Source organism: Lolium perenne, chromosome 7 (genome assembly GCF_019359855.2).
Source record: "Lolium perenne isolate Kyuss_39 chromosome 7, Kyuss_2.0, whole genome shotgun sequence".
Lineage (NCBI taxonomy): Eukaryota > Viridiplantae > Streptophyta > Magnoliopsida > Poales > Poaceae > Lolium > Lolium perenne.
In genome coordinates, this window is record NC_067250.2 from 33,137,182 (window position 1) to 33,164,053 (window position 26,872).

Genomic DNA, 26,872 nt, shown 5'->3' on the forward strand with positions numbered 1-26,872 from the left:
GAGCAGAACACAAAGAACAGGTGTGGCCACTCGGTGTTCCCTGCTCGCCGTGTTTGCAACGACGGTTACGACACTGGAAGACGGTTTTTGGGTTGTCCATATGAGGTATACTTTCAAACCATATAATTTCATGTGTGAACATTATTTATATGCTATGTTTTCATATGATATGTTTTCTTTCAGGGAATACATACATGCGCGTATGTAGAGTGGGTTGACAGTGAATGGAAAGGAAGAGAAAGATATGTGATAGGGCAACTATCCGAGAAGATCAACAAGGTGCAGAACGAAAATGAAGACAAAGAAAATTCCTTGAAGATACAATTGAAAATGCAGAGAAAAGTGTTGAAGTCTAAGGACAATATTATTTGCTTTCTAGCAACAATGTGTGTTGCAATGTTTGGGTTAGTAGTAGGAATAATATGCAAGCATTTCAAATAGTTGTTTTATTTGCAACATATTCAAATTAGTCAGGTGTGTAATTGGAAATGTCGAGATGAAAAAATGGTACTGTGTTTGCAGCTGAAAAAAATCATCAAACAACTATAGTTTTTTTATTTCCAATGATGTGGTCATGTCAAAATATCATGCAAGCGTGTTTCTGTGTGTGGATGAACAATTAAATGTGGTTTCAGATGAAATGGAAGTGTGTTTTTGTTTGTACCTGAAAAATGCTAGTGTGTGTGAGTTTGTACATGAAAAATGCTAGTGTGTGTGGCCTCACCCTAGCATGCCCATCTACGTGATTTGCCCAAAAAATGCATGTTTTCGCCTAAAACCCTATGTTTCGGGTGTCTGGGTGCAACTAACCATGGTGTACCCCACAATATTGTTGTACACTTTATTTTTAAATGTTTTTTTATTAATAATTGATATTACAAACATGGGAGCCTATAAAAAAAATTTGAGGTGATTTAGAGATGGTCAAAAAAATCACTTGCTCTACGACGGACCTTTTGGTATAACTTTATCCCCATTTTTTAAGCAAGTGATTTTTTCGACCTCCTCCAAATCACCTAAAATTTTGTAGACATGGTATGTAACACAAACAATCATGGAATTTGAAGATATTTTTCATTTTTAGATATTTTGGAAGACCTAGTGGATGCTCCATGGTTGGGAGGTGCCGATACTAGGGTTTTAGGGTCAAAATGGGTCTACCCTGGCCTAAAACATACCCAACCACCTTGGATGGGGCCAATATTTGGCACACTTGTCCATGGTTGTGTGCCCCACCCTTTTTGGATTGCCTTTTCTAGGTTGGTTTTTACATCCATGGTGATCCCATGGTTGGGAGGTGCCGATACAAGGGTTTTAGGGTCAAAATGGGTCTACCCTGCCCTAAAACATAGCCAACCACCTTGGATGGGGCCAATATTTGGCACACTTGTCCATGGTGGTGTGCCCCACCATTGTTGCATTGCCTTTTCTAGGTTGGTTTTTATTTTCATGGTGATCCCATGGTTGGGAGGTGCCGATACAAGGGTTTTAGGGTCAAAATGCACTACAAGAAAAGTTCTGATAGACAACGTCTCAAAATCGTCCGCTAAGGGGTATTTTTTGTCGCCTATGGGCCTAACCCGACGATATGGGTTCTGTTGTCGAAACTGCGTCAGGCAAAGTCCTACCACGTTTTTTTTCGGTCCGTCGCGCTTGGGTGCCCTTCCGCCACGGAAAATCGGACCGTTGCAGAAGTGTTTCCGGGAGCCCGTTGACTGCTGACGTCATGCAAACTGACACGTGGCAGACGCCGTTAATTGGCGATTAACTGCAGTTAACCGCTGAAACCCCGTGGTAGATGGTAGGCCCACACGAGGCCTGCCACGTCTTAAGCGGGCCGGCCCATTAAGTTTGCGGGCCGGGCCAGCTGACTTAGTTTGACCGGTCAACTATATAGCTGGGCTGGTCCATTAGTTACGTGGGTCGGGCCTAACCTCTAAGGTTGACTGGTCAAAACATTAACGGGCCGGCCCACTAACCATGTGGGCCGGGCCGAATGCACTTGTTTGACCGGTCAACAGGCAAAAGGGCCGGCCCACAAAACATGTGGGACCCACTTTCATGTTATCGGGCCGGCCCATTTTCCAAGTGGGGTCCACCTTAAAGCAAGTGGGCCGGCCCAAGAAGTTATTGGGCCGGCCCAATTAGCATATGGGTCCCACTTTCCTGCTATCGGGCCGGCCCATTTAGTACGTGGGGTCCACATTAGATCAAATGGGCCGGCCCACCAAGCCAGTGGGCCGGGCCAAAAGCACAGGTGGGTCCCACTTTCCTGTTAATGGGCCAGCCCATTTAGTATGTGGGGTCCACCATATAGCAAGTGGGTCGGCCCAACAAGATAGTGGGCCGGGCCAAAAACACAGGTGGGTCCCACTTTCCAGTTAAAGGGCCGACCCATTTAGTATGTGGGGTCCACCATATAGCAAGTGGGCCAGCCCAACACGCTAGTGGGCCGGGCCAAAACCACAGGTGGGTCCCACTTTCCTCTTAAAGGGCCGGCCCATTTAGTATGTGGGGTCCACCATGTAGCAAGTGGGCCGGCCCAACAAGATAGTGGGCCGAGCCAAAAGCACAGGTGGGTTCCACTTTCCTGTTAAAGGACCGGCCCATTTAGAATGTAGGGTCCACCATATAGCAAGTGGGCCGGCCCAACAAGATAGTGGGCCGGGCCAAAAGCACAGGTGGGTCCCACTTTCCTCGTAAAGGGCCGGCCCATTTAGTATGTGGCGTCCACCACAAAAGCAATTGGGCTGGCCCAACTAGTTAGTGGGCCGGCCCAGTAGTTTGCGGGGTCCACCTTACAGTAAGTGGGCCGGCCCAATTAGTGTGTGGGGTCCACCATAAATCAAGTGGGCTGGCCAAATAAGTAAGTGGGCCAGCCCGTTTAGTTGTTGTTTATATGCCGGCATAATAGGCGCTTTAGGATTTTGCGGGCCGGCACATATGTGATTTCGCTTAATTGGGCCGTTTAAGGGATGGGAATTCGTGATTTAGATACTGAGAATATTTACGCAGCAATGATTTCTGTCGGATAGCCTCACTTACCACAAGCAACAAAGAAAAAATGCACGAAAGAACTATAAAAACTAACTAAATATTACATCAGCTGCACGGCTTTGAAAAAATATTACAGAACCCAGAGAAATTGAATGGTAATTAAACCTAGCAATACAATGAAGCGATCCGGCAATCTTTTAAGTTGTCCATGCAGCACCTATATCTGAAACAAAGACATTACAAGTTAAGACAGCAACAATGGAAAGGCAAAGACACTACAATATTGTTTGCCAAAGAATTTGGAAATCATCATTTCGTCGTTATAACAAGATCATTGTAATGCGCACAATAAGCAAACAAAGAGTGCATGCCGCATACCAACAGCCAATATAACAGAGCATGTTAGAATGAAACAGCAGACTTACTACTGTCGAGTCCCATGCAAACCAACATGTTCAGGGAGTACAAAATTGGCATGAACAACATAGTAGCAAGCTATAAATTTTGTAACAACGACTGAGCAAGATGAAGTTATGATGGCTACATCTACAGAGCAGGGAATGTAAACCAAAAATAGAAGTTACGATGGCAAAAGCTAAAGAGGAGGGAATGTGAACCAACATGTGCCAAGTGTAATTACTTCATTTTGGCCGTGAACTAAATAATACTCCTGAACTTATAGTGAAGGGGATGCAAATCAAGATGTTTCGGGATATAAACTTGTAATGAGTAACACATAGAGGATAGTTAATGCTGGAGCTTAGGATGGACTAGATACAGAATATAGTGGGATCACCTGTGAACTTGTATAAGAGGGAATGCAAACCAATATGTTCAGCATTCCATATGTGAGCGTCATGCCAAGTCAGAGAAACAAGTCAATAATGCAGCTTTTGAAGAACAAGATGGCACGCAAAATTATTATCTAGTAGTATGACAAGTTTATTTGTACTACGAGGCTAGATAGCGAGTGATAGCATGCCAAACTAAGTCCTTACTTTGTTGGCTTACAATGAACTAGATACAAAACAATGGCATCACCTGTAGTACGGGGAATGCAAGCCAACATGTTCATGGAGTAAAAATTGGCGCAAACAACATAGTAGCAGGCCATAAGTTTTGTAACAACGGCCCGAGCAAGATAAAGTTATGATGGCTAGATCTACGAGCAGGAATGTAAACCAAATATAGAAGTTACAATGCCAAAAGCTATAGAGCAGGGAATGCGAACCAACATGTGCAATTAATTAAAATTGGCCATGAACTAAATAATAGCGAGGATGTTACTATAATACCTATAATTTTTGTAACAACGATGAGCAAGATAGAAGTTATGATGGCTACATCTACTGAGCAGGAATGCAAACCAAAATGTTCAATCGCTTAAAGTTAGCAATGAACTAGAAAATAGCAAGGTGTTACGGTCATAGCTAGGAATGAACTAAAAGAGCTTCGAGACAAACAAGCATACGAACCCGAACATGGCGCTAAAACAAGGGACTTACATTAGGAGAAGCACTCTGTGGGAGTCACGACGAGATCTTCTGGGGTTGATAGATCCGGTGATGAAGTACGCTACATGTGCTACTTGGGGTTGGAGAGACGGCCATTACACTTCATGGTTACTCATCTCATCTGCAAAAACGTAACGGCGCGTCGTTAGCACAAACAGGTTCCCGCAAGATTAAACAAGAACTTGCAGGCAAGCAATAGAAAAGCGACAGTAGAAGAGTTTAGATCATGCACGGCGCCGGTGAAGCAGATCCGGTTCATGCACAGCGGTGTCGGTGAGCAAGATCCGATGCGGTGCACGACGGATCTGGCGAAGCGGCTCCGGTGGGGTGGACGATACCGCAGCTGAAGCGACTGCGGTAGACTGCTGGATGAGCATATGGTTTCGAGGTTCGGCGGGGATGATCCGGTCCGGTTGATGATGGCGTCGATGAAGCGGCTCCGGCAGGCAGCCGGATGACGAGGATCGCGAGGGCTCGGGTAGGCCAGGGAAGTCCGGCAGGGATGTTCCGGTGCGGTGGTCGTGGAGGTGGGAGAGAGGGACTTGGGAAGTTCCGGTGGGTGGTCTGAGGGAAATGAATTTTTTTTGGGAGGGTTTGCGGGCTAGGGAGGTGGTGATCCAAAAAATGACGGTCATACTGATAACCCACAAGTATAGGGGATCGCAGCAGTCTTCGAGGGTAGTATAACCCAATTTATTGATTCAACACAAGGGGAGACAAAGAACACTTGGAAGCCTTAACAGCGGAGTTGTCAATTCAGCTGCACCTGGAAACAGACTTGCTCGCAAGAGTTTATCGAGTAACAGTTTTATAGCAACGATAGTAGTGAAATAACAGCGACGAGTAACAAAGACAGCAGTAGTGATTTTAGTAAACAGCAGAGTTAAAATACCAGAGGCACGGGGACGGATGACGGGCGTTGCATGGATGAGAGAAACTCATGTAACAATCATAGCAGGGCATTTGCAGATAATAATAAAACGGTGTCCAAGTACAAAGCAATCAATAGGCATGTGTTCCAATTATAGTCGTACGTGCTCGCAATGAGAAACTTGCACAACATCTTTTGTCCTACCAGCCGGTGGCAGCCGGGCCTCAAGGGAAACTACTGGATATTAAGGTACTCCTTTTAATAGAGTACCGGAGCAAAGCATTAACACTCCGTGAACACATGTGATCCTCACGTCACTACCATTCCCTCCGGTTGTCCCGATTTCTGTCACTTCGGGGCCATCGGTTCCGGACAGCGACATGTGTATACAACTTGCAGGTAAGATCAATAAACAATGAATATCATGATGAAACAATAACATGTTCAGATCTGAGATCATGGCACTCGGGCCCTAGTGACAAGCATTAAGCATAACAAGTTGCAACAATATCATCAAAGTACCAATTACGGACACTAGGCACTATGCCCTAACAATCTTATGCTTTTACATGACCAATCTCATCCAATCCCTACCATCCCCTTCGGCCTACAGCGGGGGAATTACTCACACATGGATGGGGGAAACATGGCTGGTTGATGGAGAGGCGTTGGCGGTGATGATGGCGATGATCTCCTCCAATTCCCCGTCCCGTGAGTGCCGAACGGAGACTTCGGCTCCCGCGACGGAGTTTCGCGATGTGGCGGCGTTCTGGAGGCTTTCTGGTGACTTCGACTTCTCCCCGTGCGTTTTTAGGTCGAAGGCATTATATAGTCCGAAGGAGGGCGTCGGAGGCCGACCGAGGGGGCCACACCATAGGGCCGCGCGGGCCCCCCCTAGGCCGCGCCGCCTTATGGTGTGGGCCCCTCGGGCCTCCACCTTACTTGTCCTTCTGGCTCCGTCAGTATTCTGGGAAAATAGGGCCTTCTGCATAAATTCCGAGGATTTTCCCGAAAGTTGGATTTCTGCACAAAAACGAGACACCAGAACAGTTCTGCTGAAAACAGCGTTAGTCCGTGTTAGTTGTATCCAAAATACACAAATTAGAGGCAAAACAATAGCAAAAGTGTTCGGGAAAGTAGATACATTTTGGACGTATCAACTCCCCCCAAGCTTAGCTTATTGCTTGTCCTCAAGCAATTCAGTTAACAACTAAGCGATAAAAGAACTTTCACGAACACATTTGCTCATATGATGTATATATTCTCATGATATGGCTAATACTTAAGCAGTTCATAATAAGATACATGCAAACAAGATCATCTAACAGCTATGTCAATCATGAAGAGGTACCAACAATTAATAATAAGCATCATGAATCATGTATATAAACAGGATTGCAATGTTCATAAGAGAGTATGATAAAGTGGTATCTCGCTTGCCCGTATTTGATCGGCAAAACATAAATGCCCAGGCACCTCTGGAGTTCATAGAAAGACTAGAAGTAGTGATTGTCAAAGATAAAAGCATCAAAGTTATACCACAATCAATCATATTTTGAGACAAGCATATTATACTAAGAATGACAGTTGTGCTCTCAAGATAGTGCTCAAAGAAATAATGGAGACACAACACAAAAGTAAAAGATTGACCCTTCGCAGAGGGAAGCAGGGATTAACATGCGCTAGAGCTTTTCATTTTTGAAATCAGGAGTAAAATTATTTTGAGAGGTGTTTGTTGTTGTCAACGAATGGTAATGGGTACACTGACTACCTTGCCAACCGGACTCCCAAGAGCGGCTCCCATGAATTATTTGCATATTTATGTGGCACTCCTTCCAACCTTTCTTGCACAAACCATGGCTAACCGAATCCTCGGGTGCCTGCCAACAATCTCATACCATGAAGGAGTGCCTTTTTATTTTAGTTTTATTATGATGATGACACTCCCCCCAACCTTTGCTTACACAAGCCATGGCTAACCGAATCCTTCGGGTGCCGTCCAACAATCACAAACCATGGAGGAGTGTCTATTTAGGTTAATTAATTTGGGACTGGGAATCCCGTTGCCAGCTCTTTTTGCAAAATTATTGGATAAGCGGATGTGCCACTAGTCCATATGAGAGTCCGTCAAAAGTAAATGACAAGGTTGAAATCTAAACACCACATACTTCCTCATGAGCTATGAAACATAAACACAAATTGAGAAGCATTTTGAAGGTTTTAAAGGTAGCGCATGAGAATTTACTTGGAATGGTTTGAAATGCCATGCATAGGTATTTATAGTGGACACTTTGGAACAACTTGGTTTTCAGGTGTTTGGAAGCACGAGCAGCGTTCCCGCTCAGTACAAGTGAAGGCTAGCAAAAGACTAGGGAGCGACAAATCAAGAGAGCAAGAATCGTCATAATCATGCTTGCGGCAAAATAAATTAACGGAGGCATAAAAGTGATACAAGAACTCTGAAGCAATATAAATCATCGAGGCTTAATTGACTTTGGTTCAGTCATATGCATGCATGAGCATGTGCCAAGTCGATATAAATGAATTCTTCAGAGGAGGATACCACAATGCCATACTTACTTATGAATAAAACAATGCAAGCAAACATCCATGACATGCTACTCATATTAATAAATTGGAGCTAAACATGAGAGATCATAAACTACTAGACTTTCTCAAATAACATATACCTCACATGAACCAACTAAGCTGCTCACATGGATGCGTATATGTACAAAATGAAAACAAATAGAGTTCATACCAGCCTCTCACCACAATCCAATTGTCGTAGATCGTCATTATTGCCTTTCACTTGTGTAGCTTGGATAATATGAAATGAAAACCACGCTCCAGCCACCGAAGACCATTGAACTCATAATGAACTTTACAAACCAAAGAAGAACAGCAAATATTTTTGGTGTTTTCGAATTAGAAACAAGAACAAAAGGAAACAAAGCAAACAAAGCAAAATCTTTTTGGGTTTTCTTATAGCAAACTAGCAATAGCAAATAAAGCGAAACAAATGCAAGAAACCAAAGCAAACAAATGGTGAAGAGAAACAACAGAAATATTTTTGGTCTTTTAGTGTTTTGGGAAGGAAACAAAGCAAAAACAAGAAATGGCAAACTAAACACAAAGCAGCAGAAATTCGTCAAACTTGACAGCAGTACAGTACTCGATTTTTACTAAATTCTTCCACTGCTCAAATCGAAAAGTGTTCAACTAATGAAAGTTAGATAACAACCTGAGGAACATGCACAAAAATTGGCTTCGTAAAATACTGTTCTGGCTATTTTTGAGAATTTTTACGGTAACAGTCCAGAATCTGTTTTCAGGCAGCACTTTCCCAAATATTATCTCCCTCTCATTAGAAAACCACTCAAACAAACAAAACAAGTATATACAAGTATCCAGCAATCATAATATGCAAAGAATTAGTGATGCCGGTATACCTCCCCCCAAGCTTAGGCTTTTGGCCTAAGTGGAGTTCAACCCCAACGAGGGTCGCTGTTCCTCGTCGGTGGATAATTCATGGCGTAGTCATAGTAAAGTTCCTGTGCAGAAGAAAAGTGTGGAGGCTCCACCTGTCCAACATGTTGATGCGAGGAACTTGCTGCATCGGATGATGAGTCGAGGTGTTCCTCGACCTCCTCCGTGTCGTTTCTTGCATGATGGCCTCCTCCCTCTATGTGTGCATTCAGTGCACCTTCCGTGACCGACCAATCCTCCCTGGAATCAAGTTTAAATAGAACAGGCGCAGGCAATCTTACTAGTTTCTCAGTTTTCTTAGTTATTCTCCAGACTTTCTTATAAAATGTCATCTTGTAAAACAGGTTACCCAAGTTGGAGGAGTCAGAAACAAATTCATGTCTAATCATAGAGACTATGTCAAGTTTTTCTATGGAAAGTGGAATGCCAAGATGATGAGGTTCTACATTATGCAAAGCTAGTAAACGAGAGGCGATGAGACCTCCACAAATTCCACCTTTCTCACGGTTAGTAGCAAGTCTATAAGCTATCAATGCCCCCAAATTATAAGTCCTACTACCTTGCAGTACCGCAGCTAGAAAAGCTAAATCCGGGATAGATAGTTTACCGCCAATCTTTCTAGCAAGAACGCATTTAGTAATGAAATAGGCAAAGTAGCGGATAGCCGGGAGCTGAATGCTAGTGATTTTACCACTATCCTCTGAGAAACTCCTTCCATAGCAAATCATCTTGAAGAGGCTTAAAAGTTCTTGCGGCGATCCCCTGATCTTCTCGCATGATCCCCATTGCGGTACTCTAATTGCTGCACAAAAATCACTGAATGGCAAGTTGACAGCTTTATTATAAATTTTATACCGAACCGTGGGGTTAGATCGCGACCAATTGAACTTAAAGTCCTGCACAACAGACATAGTTAATTTTGCATATTGGCTTGGTTCTCCTTCAACAAAATCACTCAGCCCTACACGAGAAATTAGACTCCGAACATCTTCCAATATTCCTGCGCTTCTCATGAACTCCGCGCACGGGTAGTAAGAGGGGTATACTCCCTCTTCACGGTTCACTCTCATGACTTGTTGGACCTCCAATTCTTGTTGGTTAAGTTGATATCTATTCCACTCCATTTTCGGAGAGCAAATGTGCCAAATTTCAGACAGAAATCTGGGCTGAGCAAAGAGATCGAAAAATCCTGAGCTCTTGAGCAAAAACGCGAGTGAGAGAAAGCTGGTTCGAATTTTTTCGGGAGAGAGAAGATGCTGGGAGAAAGAGATGAAGTAGTGGGGCAAGGAGGGGCCCACACCACAGGGTGGCGCGCCCCCCTCCTTGGCCGCGCCAGCAGGTGGTGTGGCACCCTGGGGTGCCCCACAGGTCATCCTCTGGTGCTCCTAGGTGCCTCTTCGAAAAATAGGACCAACGGTATAATTTTTGTGAATTTTTGAAAACTTTGAAAAATGCACATTTCTGGGTATTAAGTTTATTACTACTGGCCAGGAAATTTTTTGAAAACTCTAATCAACTAAGGAACCTTGCAAATCAAAAGTGCTACAGCAAATAAGACAAATGGAGGAAAAAAGAGATGTTGTTTACCTCCCATATGCATATAAAAGGTATTCGTTAACAAGGTTGATCAAGTCTTGCCACCGAATAAATTTTACATAGCATATGAAGAAATAAACCTCAAATCAATCATGTTACCTTGAATTGTATTGATATGGATCCAATCATAAGATTTTGATAACCTTCTTTAGGTTCATATATAGGACAATCGATAGTTCCAACTTTGATAGTTCTCACATTAGAAATAGTATTGACTCCACATACTTTATCAATCCTCTTGGGGAAATAGACGGTATGCTCCTTATCATCAACATTGAAAGTAACCTTCCCTTTATTGCAATCAATAACAGCCCCTGCGGTGTTAAGAAAAGGTCTCCCAAGAATAATAGACATATTATCATCTTCAGGCATTTCCAACACAACAAAATCAGTTAATATCAAGCAGTTATTAGTAACTTGAACAGGAACATCCTCACATATACCAACAGGAATAGCAGTAGATTTATCAGCCATTTGCAAAGATATATCAGTAGGTATCAACTTATCTAAGTAAAGTCTCTTATAAAGAGAAAAAGGCATAACACTAACACCGGCTCCCAAGTCACATAGAGCAGTTTTAACATAATTATTCTTAATAGAACAAGGAATAGTAGGTATACCTGGGTCGCCTAACTTCTTCGGCACTTTGCCATTGAAAGAGTAATTAGCAAGCATAGTGGAAATTTCCTCATTGGGGATTTTCCTTTTGTTAGTAACAATATCTTTCATATACTTTGAATAAGGAGGCAATTTAATAGCATCAGTCAAAGGGATTTGCAAGAATAAAGGTTTCATCCAATCGAAAAATTTATTATAGTGTTCTTCTTCCTTTGATTTCAATTTCTTAGCAGGAAAAGGCATTTGCTTTTGCACCCAAGGTTCTCTTTCATTACCATGTTTCTTAGCAATAAAATCTTCTTTAGTATACTTTTTATTTTTATCATGCTTTTCAGGTTCATCTTCTACCTCTTCTTTATCAGAAGCATCATTCTTATTATTATCATTATCATTATCATGTTCATTTCCACTTTCAGTTTCAGCATCGGAAATAGAAATACTATTAGGATCATTAACAGGTTCAGAGGATTCTACAACATTTTTATGTTTCTTCTTCTTTTTCTTCTTAGAATGAGCACTAGGTTCAATGCGTTGAGAATCTTGTTCAATTCTTTTGGGGTGCCCTTCAGGATATAGAGGATCCTGGGTAGAGACACCACCTCTAGTTGTTACTTCATAAGCATGTTTCTCTTTAGAATTATTATTTAGCAAGTCATTTTGCACTTTAGTGAGTTGATCAATTTGAGTTTGAATCATTTGAAAATGTTTAACAAGCACCTTAACATCATTGGAGGTTCTCTCCACAATATCATGCAAATTGCTAATAGCTTGAGAATTTTCCGTTAGATGATTTTCTACTCTCATATTAAAATTTTCTTGCTTAACAATATAATTATCAAACTCATCTAAGCATTGCGCAGGAGGTTTTGAATACGGAATATCTTCCCTAGTAAAGCGTTGAAGGGAGTTTACCTCAATCATGGGTGAAGGGGAAATTATCTCACATATATCTTCTATGGGAGGTAGATTCTTCACATCTTCGGATTTAATACCTTTCTCCTTGAGAGACTTCTTAGCTTCCCGCATATCATCATCATTCAATTCAATTAAACCCCTCTTCTTCAATATTGGCGTTGGAGTTGGTTCAGGTGTTTCCCAGTCATCATGATTCCGGCTTATTCTAGCCAATAAATCTTCAGCTTAAATGGGAGTTCTTTTCCTGAAAACACAACCAGCACAACTATCCAAATATGCTCTAGATTCAATAGTTAGTCCACTATAAAATATATCAAGTAGATCATTCTTTTCTAAATCATGTCCAGATCTAGCTCTGATAAGAGAACAAAATCTTGCCCATGCCGCAGGCAATTTCTCTTCATCTCCCTGATCAAATCTGTAAATTCTCTGTAAAGCAGCATGTTGAGCACTAGCAGGAAAGTATTTTCGAAAGAAAACATCACGCAAATCAGTTGGACTTTTAATGGAACCAGGAGGCAAATTATTATACCAAGTTTTAGCATCATCCTTTAATGAGAAAGGAAAAATTTTAATGACAAAGTAAGTACGCATCTTGATATCATCAGAAAACAAGCTACTCATAGAAGAAAGTTCATTCATGTGTTCTACAGCACTTTCTTTTTCAGTACCACAAAAGGGTGCTTTCTCTACAATAGCTATATGAGATAGATCAAGAGAAAAATCATAATCTTTATCCTTAATGCATATAGGAGATGTGGCAAATTTAGGATCAGGAGATAGCTTATGTTTAACAGTATATTGTGCGAGAAACTTTTTAATGTTTCTTGCATCAGTAATAGAATTGCATTTATCAATAAAATCATCATTAAGCTCCACATAATCTTCATCAGGATCATCACTAGAATAATCAAGTTCAGGTGAACTAACAGGTGTAGTGGCATTTTCATTAGGAGTTTCAGCATTTTCAATTTGTCTAGACCTAGCAATTGTAGCATCTAGAAAGGATCCCAACGAACCACTATCATCAAGCACAGCAGAAACATTATCAATATTATGAGAGTTTTTAGATTCAGCAGACGTACCAGCTTGTGGCGGTGAAACAAGTTGACTTATCACAGATGGTGAATCAAGAGTAGCAAAGTTACTCAGAGTTGTACCTTTTCTTGTAGTGGATGGTAATATGGCGACTTTAGAATCGCGAGCTTTACCCATGATGGAGAATTTGCAGCGAACAATATCAATCCAAGTGAACTTCCAAATAAAGCTATGCTCCCCGGCAACGGCGCCAGAAAACGGTCTTGATAACCCACAAGTATAGGGGATCGCAGCAGTCTTCGAGGGTAGTATAACCCAATTTATTGATTCGACACAAGGGGAGACAAAGAACACTTGGAAGCCTTAACGGAGTTGTCAATTCAGCTGCACCTGGAAACAGAACTTGCTCGCAAGAGTTTATCGATAATGTAACAGTTTTATAGCAGTAGCAGTAGTGAAATAACAGCAGCAGAGTAACAAAGACAGCAGTAGTGATTTTAGTAAACAGCAGGATTAAAATACTGTAGGCACGGGGACGGATGACGAGCGTTGCATGGATGAGAGAAACTCATGTAACAATCATAGCAGGGCATTTGCAGATAATAATAAAACGGTGTCCAAGTACAAAGCAATCAATAGGCATGTGTTCCAATTATAGTCGTACGTGCTCGCAATGAGAAACTTGCACAACATCTTTTGTCCTACCAGCCGGTGGCAGCCGGGCCTCAAGGGAAACTACTGGATATTAAGGTACTCCTTTTAATAGAGTACCGGAGCAAAGCATTAACACTCCGTGAACACATGTGATCCTCACGTCACTACCATTCCCTCCGGTTGTCCCGATTTCTGTCACTTCGGGGCCATCGGTTCCGGACAGCGACATGTGTATACAACTTGCAGGTAAGATCAATAAACAATGAATATCATGATGAAACAATAACATGTTCAGATCTGAGATCATGGCACTCGGGCCCTAGTGACAAGCATTAAGCATAACAAGTTGCAACAATATCATCAAAGTACCAATTACGGACACTAGGCACTATGCCCTAACAATCTTATGCTATTACATGACCAATCTCATCCAATCCCTACCATCCCCTTTGGCCTACAGCGGGGGAATTACTCACACATGGATGGGGGAAACATGGCTGGTTGATGGAGAGGCGTTGGCGGTGATGATGGCGATGATCTCCTCCAATTCCCCGTCCCGGCGGAGTGCCAGAAACGGAGACCGGCTCCCGCGACGGAGTTTCGCGATGTGGCGGCGTTACGGAGGCTTTCAGCGACTTCGACTTCTCCCCGTGCGTTTTTAGGTCGAAGGCATTATATAGTCCGAAGGAGGGCGTCGGAGGCCGGCCGAGGGGGCCACACCATAGGGCCGCGCGGGCCCCCCCTAGGCCGCGCCGCCTTATGGTGTGGGGCCCTCGGGCCTCCACCTTACTTGTCCTTCTGGCTCCGTCAGTATTCTGGGAAAATAGGGCCTTCTGCATAAATTCCGAGGATTTTCCCGAAAGTTGGATTTCTGCACAAAAACGAGACACCAGAACAGTTCTGCTGAAAACAGCGTTAGTCCGTGTTAGTTGTATCCAAAATACACAAATTAGAGGCAAAACAATAGCAAAAGTGTTCGGGAAAGTAGATACGTTTTGGACGTATCACATACCCCCCCCACCAACCGACTTTGCTGTCATCTCCACAGGGGTAGAATGGGAATTTGGAAGCGTGTGAAATTTTTGTATTTTGTGGGCGGGAAGTTTTGCCGCTATGAGATTTTGAATTTGGCTAAGGTCCAACTATAATGATAAAAATTGTGAGACCGTACTAGTACCTCTGTTCAAGGCTGAGTGCAAAATCAAATCATCATCACCTTGAATACCGGTTACTATCATCGTGATCTATCTTCTTATCCCATTCAAAAACCCGTCTGAAATATTTCAGGATTGGCGGGAGATTTTGCCGCCCGACTGAGATTTGATTTTGAATATGGCTATGGTCAAGTAATATAATATAATACTAATATAAAGACGGTACACCTGGTTAAGTACAGTACTAATTGCTCTGCTCCGGCAGTCAAGGCCAACAGCCACATCAAGCCATCATCATTACAAACAAAATCAGTCAAATCTAGAAGCTAGTATAGGAAAAATTCACAGCAGCATAATAAATCCAGAAAACTAAGTACGGAGTATAATACATAAACTGCATACAATAGCCAAAAGCAGCCAATAACAATGTTAATGTTCACGACAAACTAATCTGAAAATAATACAAGACGCAATGTATGGCCAACATGAAGATTAGGATACCCAGGATGAATGAATCTGATCTTCATTCAGCATATATTTCTTCGTCACTCCATTCTACGATCTGAAGGAAATATTCATTGAACTCCTTCCGTCTGCAGTGTGCAGCCAATACATCCTCCAAACGGTATGGCCTTTGTTCATTTCTCATACCGTAGTTTCCTAATCTATCCACACGTATTGGCCACTCATCCCAGGCCTTTATATCATCAAAGTACTCTCTGATATAACCCAAATCTGCGTAGTAGATGCAGCCAGGTCGAAGTGTCGGGTGCACTCTGGTGTCGACGGAGATACACCGGATATAATGGACGAAGAAGGCACGACTGCCAATGTTATTGACAGCATGGAGAGAGCGGCTCTCAGTGTCCACACGGTAGACCAATGATTGACCTTCCTCCAAATGCTTGTTGTCCAACAACACAAGCAGCAGAGCACCATCCGACTTCACAAGGTAGAACTTGTTATTTCCAAGTTCTGGAAATGAAAATAGTGTATCCATGTTTGACATAGGCATCCCAAATGGGCCTGCCGAAGATAGTACCCGGGGTTTACTGAAGGCCCAGTACCCGAAGAATAAGAAGATTCGGGAGCCCAAGATATATCAAGGAAAGTCAAGAGTTGTAATAGGAAGTGTTATCTGTAATCTGGCGGGATGAGTTAGAAACCGTCCCGGACTCTGTAACTTGTATAGCACGAATCCCTCGGCTCCACCTCCTATATAAAGGGGGAGTCGAGGGACGAAGAAAGAATCGAATCATTGTCTACAAACCCTAGTTTCCATAATCGTCGAGTACTTTTCGGCTGAAACCTTCGAGATCTACTTACCCTCTACTTCCAACTAAACCCTAGCCTACAATCCATAGGCATTGACAAGTTGATACCTTGTCAATTGGTGCCGTCTGTGGGAACTAGAGGCGTAAGGATCTGATCTCGATGGCACGCTCAAGATCTTCGACATCGTCAACCGCAAGCAACACAATGGATCGAGGTAAACAGATCGCTGCTGGTCTTGTCGATTTTGTTCCTCACCCACCCTCCCGTTTGGATGCATATGCGTATCTGGCGGAGCCCATGGAGATGACGTTCGGAAGGTTTCACTTTCGCGTCGAGAAGGAAGGATCGTATCGTGTCGAGATTCCGATTTCGTCGGGATCGTCGGTGGTCGATTCCGATTTTTCAAGCTATGCATCGTCAATCGAGTCAGGAGAAGAAGAAACCTCGGCGACACGTTACGTCAGCACCAGAACAAGAGAGAAACTCGCCAAGATCTTCAACGACATGTCGTTTGAGTCATCTGCGGACTCATATATAAGCGATGGCTCAAGCGATGTCGACAGTTACGACTTCATCGACAAATCTATCACAGGGGGCAAGGTCTTCATCAATCTCAACGATGATGTCACCAAACCCAACGTAGACCTGAGTACAAAGTATCATCAGATTTACGCCATTGAAGATCAAGAGGAGACATCTGAGGCTTTCGACAGTCTGGGAAATCCATACGTCGATCCCTCCAATCTGCGACAAGGCCTGGGCAACAAATACGTCGGGCCAGAGCCGCGAGACAGAGTTCAACTTTCACAAGCAGCGTGGGACAGAGCCGCGAGAGCTATGAACGGCACAGAACCAATGGCTACCACAGCCACACCAGAAGAATTGCAAGCATATCAATATAGGCTCGCACGAGCTGCCAGGGAATTGGAAAAACAGACAATTTGAGTTGAATAGGAGAAAGGAGGCAGCTTCTGCATCCAGCAGGAGAAGGGCAGATCTAAGTCGACAATCTAGAACTACGGGTGATAGCCACCGGGAGGCGCGGAACAGAGCAAGATCAAGGCTGCAACACATACCCGAAGCAGAAAGAGAACACTTGGTCCAAAACCTCGACATGTCCTTCATGTCGATAGATACAAGAGGAAACATCATCCCTAAGACACCAGAGGCTGGGTATATGGCGACACATGCTTTTATCCTTGCATCTAAACCACCTCCAGGTGATCCAAGGGAAACACTGTACAATATGGCGGTAGCAGGAGTTGGAGCTATGGGGACAGCGTTTGTATCAACGCCTCCCGAAGGAGCGGCAAGACAAAATAGTCCACGACCTGCAGCAGCAACAGCGGCAGCACCTGAAGGACCAAGTGGAGCAAGAGACACAGCAGCACAAGCAAGGGTCGACAGAGCGCGGCAAAGCAGAAGGGATCATCGGCAATCTCCAGAACTTAACGACGAGGATATGTGCGGCTTACCATGCTTCACGAGGAGAGTCCGAAAAACTCGAGTCCCCTCAGGATTCAAGTTACCCGATAATTTCAAGAAGTTCGACGGCCTCCAAGATCCAGAGGATTGGCTAGTCGACTATCTGGAGACGGTGAAGCTGACAGGAGGAACCAGGGCAACAGCTATGCAAAGCATCCAGGTACATTTGAGTGGAGCCGCACGATCTTGGATAAAGAAACTCGCTCCAGGATCCATCGACAGCTGGGAAAGTTTCGAGGATGTGTTCGTCAAGAACTTCAGATCCACGTGCAAAAAACCCGCGTCGTTAGAGGAATTGAGAGCATGTCGACAAAAGCCAGATGAGCCAATGAGAAAGTACATCCAAAGGTGGAATATCATCAAAAATTCAGCAGAAAATATATCTGACGAGAGAGCGATAGATGCGTTTGTCGCAGGAGTCAGGCGTGGAGATTTTGTCGAGGATTTGGGAAGGACCAATCCAAAGACAGTATCCGCGTTAATGGAGATAGCAAATAAATGGGCAGATGGAGAAGACGCTGTCCATAACAAACGGCACAGGTCGCCAGAGGAGGACCGTGGTCGAAACTATCAACCGAGGCGAAGATTTCCTCGGCAGTACCAGAACTATGACGCTCCAGGACAAATTTCGGCAGGTTTTTGGACAAATACAGGAGGAAGCAACAGAGATGATTACCAGAGAAGCAATGAACAGCGAGGTGATAATAGGGATGATTCACGCAACAGGCAAAGTAGCAGGCCTAGGTTTCCAAGACCTTTCGTGTCCCCTGAAGAGATGATGAATGGACCGTGCCAGATGCACTTTTTCCTCGACAGCAACGGTAAAAGACAGTCAGGGCACTTGCAGAAAGACTGTCGAAATTTTCAGGCAATGTTGCGGTATGCAGAAAACGCTAACGCGCGGGCAGCACAGAGAAATCCTCGAGAACCCAGAAGCGAGATTCACTTGCCGCCTCCTCCCGCGATTACAGACGACAATCGGCATCAGCTCAGAATAGCGGCAGCACTTTGCACCACCACCTTATGTTGATCCTAACTCCAATGGAGCATGTCGATGATTCGAAGGGAAGGCCGTCCAATAGAGCTCGAAAGTAATCTCACGACAGGTGTTTATGGCGGAGAAAATGCCTCCACCAACGAGTTGAGTACCGTAATTGGTCGGGACAAGATATCGGCTTCACAATAGCAGATCATCCGCAGCAAGTTCCTCGACCAGGGCAGTCGACTTATTCTGCCAGCAGTTATCGCGGGATTTGATGTCTCTCGAGTGTTCATAGACGGCGGCAGCAGCTTGAACCTTATGTATGCAGATACATTGAGGAAGATGAACATATCCTTAGCAAACTTGAAACCAACAGACACAAGGTTCCACGGCATCACACTGGAGAAACCAAGTTATCCATTGGGAAAGATCAATCTCGACGTTCAGTTTGGGACCCGAGAAAATTATAGAATCGAGAGGGTCGAATTTGAAGTCGTGGATTTTCCGTCGCAGTACCACGCTCTGTTGGGACGACCAGCATATGCTAGATTTATGGCGGTGCCACACTATACATACCTGTTGTGGAGGATGCCTGGACCAAAGGGACCAATCACAGTAAAAGGAAGCTTTGCCTTAGCCGATAAGTGCGACAAGGATTTCCACCGGTTGTCAGAAACTTTCGGGATGCAAGCTGAGTACTTGGCGTCAAAAAGCATGACTGATTACGACGTCTTGCCGGACGTTGGAAGGCCAAACAAAGAATCAACTTTCAGTACTGAGAAAAATTCAAAAGAGGTGCAGATTCACCCGACAGACCCGAAAAAGACGACATCTATCGCAAACGACATGGATATCGCATAGGAAAGCGCGCTCGTCGAGTTCCTCCGTGAGCACTGGAAAATCTTCGCATGGTGTCCAGCTGACATGCCAGGAGTACCCAGGGAACTTGCCGAGCACCACCTAAACTTGGATCCACTAGCGAGACCAATCAAACAACCTTTGCGGCGTTTTTCGGAACCAAACCGCAAAGCCATGCTGTCAGAAATCAATCGACTACAAGAAGCTGGTTTTATCAAAGAGATATTCACAGAAGCCACATGGGTAGCAAATCCTGTGCTGGTGCCCAAGAAAAACACTAAGGTCCTTCGCATGTGCGTCGACTTTACGTGTCTCAATAAACATTGTCCAAAGGATCACTTTCCCCTCCCGAGGATCGATCAAATTATCGACTCCACGGCTGGATGTGAACGTCTTTCCTTCTTGGATGCATATTCTGGTTATAACCAGATCAGATTGAAAGAAGAAGATGAAGTAAAGACCGCGTTTATTACACCTTACGGCGTGTTTTGCTACAGAACAATGCCCTTTGGTTTAAAAAATGCGGGAGCAACATATCAGAGGATGATGCAGAAGTGTTTGGCGACACAGATCGGGAAGAACGTGCAAGTATACATTGATGATGTCGTCATAACATCAAAAAAGGGGCAACGCTGATCGAGGATCTCAAGGAAACCTTCGACAACCTTGATAAGTTACGCACTCAAGGCTGAACCCGACGAAGTGTTCTTTCGGCGTCCCAGCGGAGAACTTACGGGGTTTCTAGTTTCAGCAAGAGGGATCGAAGCAAATTCCGATAAAATACAAGCTATCGTAACAATGAGGAAGCCAACAAAGTTGAAAGAAATACAACAGCTAACTGGGCGAGTCGCAGCTTTGAGCAGATTCGTCGCTAGGCTGGGTGAAAAAGCGTTACCATTTTACGCTTTGATAAAGCAAGGAGATAAATTCCAGTGGAACGAAGAAGCCGACAGAGCTTTCGAGGATTTGAAGCGCACAATCTCGATACCACCAATTTTGGTGGCGCCAAAAGAAAGGGAACCTCTCCTGCTGTATATCGCAGCCACGCCCCAAGTGGTGAGCACGGTGCTAGTTGTTGAAAGGGAAGAAGAAGGAAAACTCCACGGCGTGCGATGGCGATATACTTCGTTAGCGAAGTTTTATCGCCCTCAAAACAAAGGTATCCTCAGTACCAAAAGATAGCATATGGAGTGTTCACGACAGCACGAAAATTGCGCCACTATTTTTCGGCACATCCGATCATAGTGGTCAATGAAGCTCCCTTGTCAAATATACTGAACAACCTAGAAGCTACGGGTCGTGTCTCCCTTTGGGGAATAGAACTTTCCCCTCGGGACATCACGTATGAAAAAAGAAAAGCAATAAAGTCGCAAATACTGCCGGACTTCATCGCAGAGTGGATGGAGTTGCAAAATACAGGACCTCCAGATTTGTCGAGAACCTGGACCATGAACTTTGACGGGTCCAAAAGACTAGAAGGAGCTGGCGCAGGAGTAGTACTCATATCACCTGAAGGCGACAAGTTGAAGTACATCCTTCGGATGACGTTCCCTAACGCATCTAACAATGAAGCAGAATATGAGGCTCTCATACACGGGATGAAGATGGCGAAAGCCTGCGGCGCAACTCGATTAAAAAATTTTGGCGACTCACAGTTGGTGGCTCAGCAAGTTATGAACCAATGTGACGCAGTCAATGATAGCATGATGGCATACAAGGAGGTGTACAACGAGCTCGAGAAGTTGTTCGATGGATGCGAAGTAAATCATATTAGCAGATTGAGCAACGACGAAGCCGACGTTCTTGCAAACATCGGGTCGCAATGCCTTGCGGTCCCGCCAGTGTATTACGGGAAGAGATAACAGAGAGGTCCACCAAATCAACAAAATCAAAAAAGAAGGAGAAGAAACCCTCGGGGGCTACCAAGGAAAAGCAAGCAAGAAGAAGAAGAAGATCAGGACCTGGTCATGATGATACAGACACCGTGGATGCAGCCGTACATATCATACATCCTCAGGAAAGAAATACCCGACGATCCAGTTGAGGCAAGGCGAGTAATTCGACGCTCCAAAGCTTTCACGGTGGTCAAAGGAGAATTGTATAAGCGAAGTATTTCAGGCGTCTTGCAAAGGTGTGTCACACCCGAAGAAGGAAGAATAATTCTGAAGGATGTACACGAAGGAATATGTGGCCACCACGCAAGTAGTCGAGCTATTGCAGCCAAGGTCTTTCGGGCAGGATTCTACTGGTTGACAGCAATCGAGGACGCCAAGGACATAGTAAGAACTTGCGACGCCTGTCAAAGGTTTGCCGCAAAACCTCACTCTCCAGCAGCAGAGCTAGCACCAATACCATTGTCATGGCCTTTTGCTCAATGGGGACTTGATATGGTGGGCAAGTTACACAAATCCTGGCCAGGAGGAAAGGAGTACATGCTAGTAGCTGTCGACAAATTTACAAAGTGGATAGAAGCGAAGCCGATAAATTCACCGGACGGAGCATCCGCATGATAAAATTTATAAAAGGCCTCGTCTTCAGATTTGGAGTGCCCACGGCATCGTCACAGACAACGGCAGTAACTTCATATCCCACGAATTCAAAGATTATTGCGAAGAGGTGGGTATCAAGTTGCACTTTGCGTCAGTTGCACATCCTCAAACCAATGGGCAAGTCGAGAAAGCCAATGGTATAATCTGCAATGGCATCAAGAAGCGCTTGTTAGGACCACTGGAAAAAGCTCGACATACCTGGCCAGAAGAACTACCAAGCGTGTTGTGGAGCATCCGAACAACACCAAACACAGCAACACAGGAAACTCCGTTTTTCCTGGTTCATGGAGCAGAAGCAGTATTACCAATCGAGATAGAGCACAACTCTCCACGTGTCGTGGAATATGACGAAGAAGTGTCGAGAAAAGCGCTAGAAGATGACGTCGACGCACTTGATGAAGCTCGAGATGAAGTACTATCTCGGGTAACCAAATATCAACAGGACCTGAAGAATTACCACAGTCGACGTTTGCGGCCAAGATCTTTTCAGGTGGGAGACCTAGTTCTTCGGCTCACGCAAAAAAGTCATGAAAAACTCGAGTCACCATGGCTTGGCCCTTACATTGTCACGGAAGTAATCAGAGGAGGAGCATACAGGATAAAGGACAAGAATACAGGGGTGGAGGAGCCAAACCCCTGGAACGTGGCGCAACTTAGGCGGTTCTACGCCTAGAGTCGAAATATAGTCCTTGTAAAACTTCAATGTACTGAAACGCCCGCGAGTTTTCAGACGCACTCTTTTCCTTTTTCGGGGCACCGAGTGGGGCCGGAGAAGGTTTTTAATGAGGCGGGCTCGCGGTGCTGCAATATAATAAAGATAGTATCAATATAACCTTTCTTCCTTATCGACATGATCAAAGTCTCTGCTCCGACGAATTTCAATATAGTTCATCGACAAAAGAAAAGCCTTGCCTTGGTATTAAAATACCTCGTGAGTCAATAAAAATACAAAATAGTACTCAATAAAAAAGCTCGGGGGCTCATATTCGCCATAAATATATAAATGCCTTGGTTCAAAACCTCGCAAATATACAAATATAGTAAAGAGTCACCGAGACACTCGGGGGCTAGACAAACATAGAAATATAGTGGTTGCTTCACAATATAATCATAGTCATGGGTTACAAAAAAGAAATATCTACAAGAGGAAAATAGCTAGTCTTGATTCAATATGTCATCAAGAGTAACTCTGTTTTCTTCAGGAGCAGCGCCAAGAAAATCGGCATAATGGCCATCGGCAAAAAAGTCGGCGTCCATCCGAAGAAGGTCCTCAATCATTTCTTCGGCTACAGGCGTAACCTTCGTGTTAATCCTATCAACACCAACTCTTCGACGCTTTACCTTTTGATGAACTTTCGCGACAACTTGGGTAAGGTCAAGATTTGAGTGGCAGATCTGGAGCATGATAAGAGCAAATCTGGCGCCAGCTACGGTTGAGCTTTGACAAAATCATGGATACTGCCAGCATCCTTGAATCTTTCCATCAATTCAGGGAGAGTTTTTGGTTGGACGTTCCGAGGAAACATGGAGTTGTAAACCATGGACAAGGTCTTGGTACAGAAGTCAAGGAAATCGCGAGTTTGAGAGGTGCGATCTTGGAATCTGACAATTTGTCGGGTCCTCTCTGGGGTAGCCCAAAACAAAGAACCATGGTCCAGGGAAAGGTTAACAAGGAGGTTCGTCCTAGCATTTACCCTCTCTTCCTCGGCAGCAGCATCAGTAAAGGAACCTATCAAAACAACGAAGGGGAAACCTTTAAGAGACATAGCATGAAGATGAAAGATATCGGAGGATGAAGCAAGCATACCCGACATATCTGCACTGGCTTCATTCATTAATTCGAGCATGAAATTTTCCCGAGTGGTCGCCTTTTCAGCCTCAGAAGCAGCAATTTCCTTAGCAGCCACGGCCTCGCGAGCTTGCTGAAGAGCAACTTTTTCGGCTTCAGATGACTTACGAGATTGCTCCATCATCACAAGTGTTTGCTTCTTCGCATACTGAAGCTGCTGTCGAAGCTCATCCAGTTCTTGCGACAAGGTATCGTCGACAGGTGCAGTATCAGCAAAAGTTCCCCTCGCGCGAGAAGAAGAAGGCGAAACATTGGAAGGAGCGGAAGATGGAGTATAGTTATCAAATATCAACTGAAATTTAAACAAGACAACATCAAACAACAAGCAAAGATAGAGTTTTCATTAATCTCTTGGAATAATTACAAGGGCATTACAGTGGAGCTAAGGAAGTACGTGTCGCCAAATGACTACTTTGGCGACAAGAGCAAAAGAAACAGAAAGAAAAACAGAGACATGCAACTAGACCTCCGGCCTTGACGAGCTAGGAGTCGACGCTGGTTTAATCCCGAGATAGGCCAAGATCTTCTTTGTGTTGGACTTGGCTGCCTTAATCAGCGACTTCCACCTTGATTGCTCTATCTGCTCGGTGTCGCCAACTTTCATCCAGTCAATAGTCTGTTGACTGTCAGCAACCAACGCGACAGTGTTCTCAACGGCAACCTTCATATTTTCTTGGCGCATCTTCAGTCCAAGGTCTTCCGATGAGTTGAACATCTTGGCAAGTTTAAGGAAAGTCGCAGGCTCCTCTTTCTTCGGGAAGAAGTAGGGGAACAATGCCGACAATACTGCGTTAGCATTCGACACACCTTCACGAATCTCGGACCCATGAAGCTCCAGATAGGAAAGTGCGTCAAGGAGCGGGTCATCGACAGGATTCGTCAGATCAAAATCCTGGTTTGTTTGGGCTGTCAAGGAAACAAAGCATTAGTCAAAAAACAAGAAACAACGATTCTCATAAAAATAGAAGGGATCAGCAAAATTACTGAAAGTGCGGCGACTTTGAGTTTTCAGGCGCTTGAGGATTCCTTCTTCACGAGAAGCTTGCGCAGCTTTGTGCTCGTCTAAGGCAGATGTAGCATCCTCAAGTTTTTTCTGCAGTTCCTCGACACCAGCAGCTTTCGCCTTGGCTTCATCAGCTTCGGCCTTGGCTTTGCTAGCAGCGAGTTCGGCTTTCTTGCGAGCCGCTTCACTTTGCTCAAGTTTTTGAGCAAGTGCGTCGGCACGTTCGTTGGCCTCTGCAAGTTTCTCTGTCGAGATATAAAAAAAAAGAGAGAAGAAAGATCAAAAATCGCGACAAGCAACAGGAGCAAAAAGTCAAGGAAAAAACGGCAAGTTTAAAGGTCGTTACCTTCGGCTCTGTTAGCATATTCACGGTACCCAATAAATTGGGAGCCGATGCGGAGAAGCTCTTTGATCATGGGCTATTCAAGGTGAACACAGCAAGAGAAACATCGGCATGAAAAAGAGAGAAGGCGTAAAAAAAAAAAAACAAAATAAGGAAAATATAGAGGTCGACAAGCTTACATCATCTAAGAGCAGAGTCGACGAACTGCCCAACTGAGGGGCAGGTTCAACAATTTTTTCAACCCTTGTCCTTTTTGGTGAAGGAGCAAGGGGGCTTGATGCTGGAGTAGTGGTGACGACGTTTTGTTGAGGAGGCGAGTTTTCTTCTCCTTCAACTAGCGTGTCTGAGGCAAGTACAGTACGTGACGTGCTTGTCCGAGGAGCCACGTCAGTAGTTGGTACTTCTTCCTCGTCATCACTGTTGATTAAAAATCGGCAGCATAAAAAGCAAGACAAGATAAATATTTCGAGTACAAAAATAGGGAGCACTAAAGACGACTTACGAGCTGACGAGGGATTCAATATAAGGATCATAAGCTGCCTTCGGATGAGAAGGAACAACTTCTTCAGCCTTAGAGGTGCCAGAATCCTCGGCATCATTCCTTTTCCTTTTGTTCCTTGGAGAAACAGCAGGAGGAAGGGATTGCATCGACTCACTGGCTTCAGACTCAATTTCTTTTTCACGGGAAGCCGCAGATTTGTGAGAACCCGTGACTTCACTTTCGGGAATAGAAGAACCTTGAGTATCTTCGGCAATGATAGCCTGTTCTTCGACTTCTCCACCCTCAGGAAGAGGAGGAAGGGAAGTCATAGTAGGATGGTTCTGTAAAAATAGTGACAAAAGGAAAATTAAAGAGATGCCAATACAATGAGATGCAGAGAAAGTGCGGAACAAGATAAAAATTCGGGAAGACAAAATACCTCGGGGAGTGGATTGGCGGAGCTGTATGGTTCCACGCGACAAGAGGAAGGAATAGGGTCCTTGCCCGGGCGAAAGTCTTCGAATCAACTTCTCCAAGTCCTTTGAGGAAAGATCACTTGGAGATTCTGTTGGGGTCGTTTCGCGGAGTACGTCCAAAGGGGATTTTTGCGAGCACGAAGAGGCTGCACTCTAATCCTAAGGAAGTAGGCGGTGATTTGAACACCAGACAGCTCTTTGCCTCGAGTGTTTTGAAGCTGATGAATACGAGACAGGAGTGCCTCTGTCGCCTTTTTCTCTTGCTCCGAAGCTTGGGCATCCCAGGAGCGGCGGCGCTGGATTCTGGCACTTCCGTCGAAAGGAATTATGTTGTGTTCAACGGAGTTGGCATTTTCTTCGTGAATGTAGAGCCACTTTTTTCGCCATCCTTGGACAGAATCAGGAAATTTGACGTCGAAATAATCGACATCAGTACGAACACAGATAACAACGCCACCTATGTTATAAGTGACGTTGTGGGAGCCATTGCGGCGGAGGCAGAAAATGCGTTTCCACAGAGCCCAATTGGGAGGGATTCCGAGGAAGCATTCGCAAAGTGTGATGAAAATAGAAATGTGAAGGATGGAATTGGGGGTCAACTGGTGCAGTTGAATCCCATAAACGAAAAGAAGGCCGCGGAGGAAATCGTGAATTGGGGTCGAAAGGCCGCGGATGAGGTGATCAACAAAACTAACCCGGTACTCCATTGGAGGCTTGGGGTAGCT

The 26,872-nt window shown here is 44.4% G+C and overlaps 1 protein-coding gene across 1 annotated transcript; it reads right to left on the reverse strand.

Moving 5' to 3' along the window:
- Positions 1–1,012: 1,012 nt before the first annotated feature.
- On the reverse strand, positions 1,013–25,324 carry LOC139833554 (uncharacterized). The gene is made up of 4 exons (XM_071823856.1): positions 25,194–25,324; positions 24,829–25,092; positions 24,558–24,750; positions 1,013–1,016 (listed from the first exon to the last, which is right to left on the reverse strand). The coding sequence occupies exons 1-4, from the start codon at positions 25,261–25,263 to the stop codon at positions 1,013–1,015; spliced, it is 531 nt and encodes a 176-aa protein (XP_071679957.1). The 5' UTR covers positions 25,264–25,324.
- Between the last annotated feature and the right edge of the window lie 1,548 nt (positions 25,325–26,872).

Bases quoted from the DNA above. Each gene is read 5' to 3' on its own strand.
- LOC139833554 (XM_071823856.1), bottom strand. From the start codon at position 25,263: ATGATCAAAGAGCTTCTCCGCATCGGCTCCCAATTTATTGGGTACCGT. The intron at 25,093-25,193 runs GTAACGACCTTT...ATATCTCGACAG, and splicing joins ATATGCTAACAGAGCCGAAG to AGAAACTTGCAGAGGCCAAC. The intron at 24,751-24,828 runs GTAATTTTGCTG...TTTCCTTGACAG, and splicing joins TCAAAGTCGCCGCACTTTCA to CCCAAACAAACCAGGATTTT.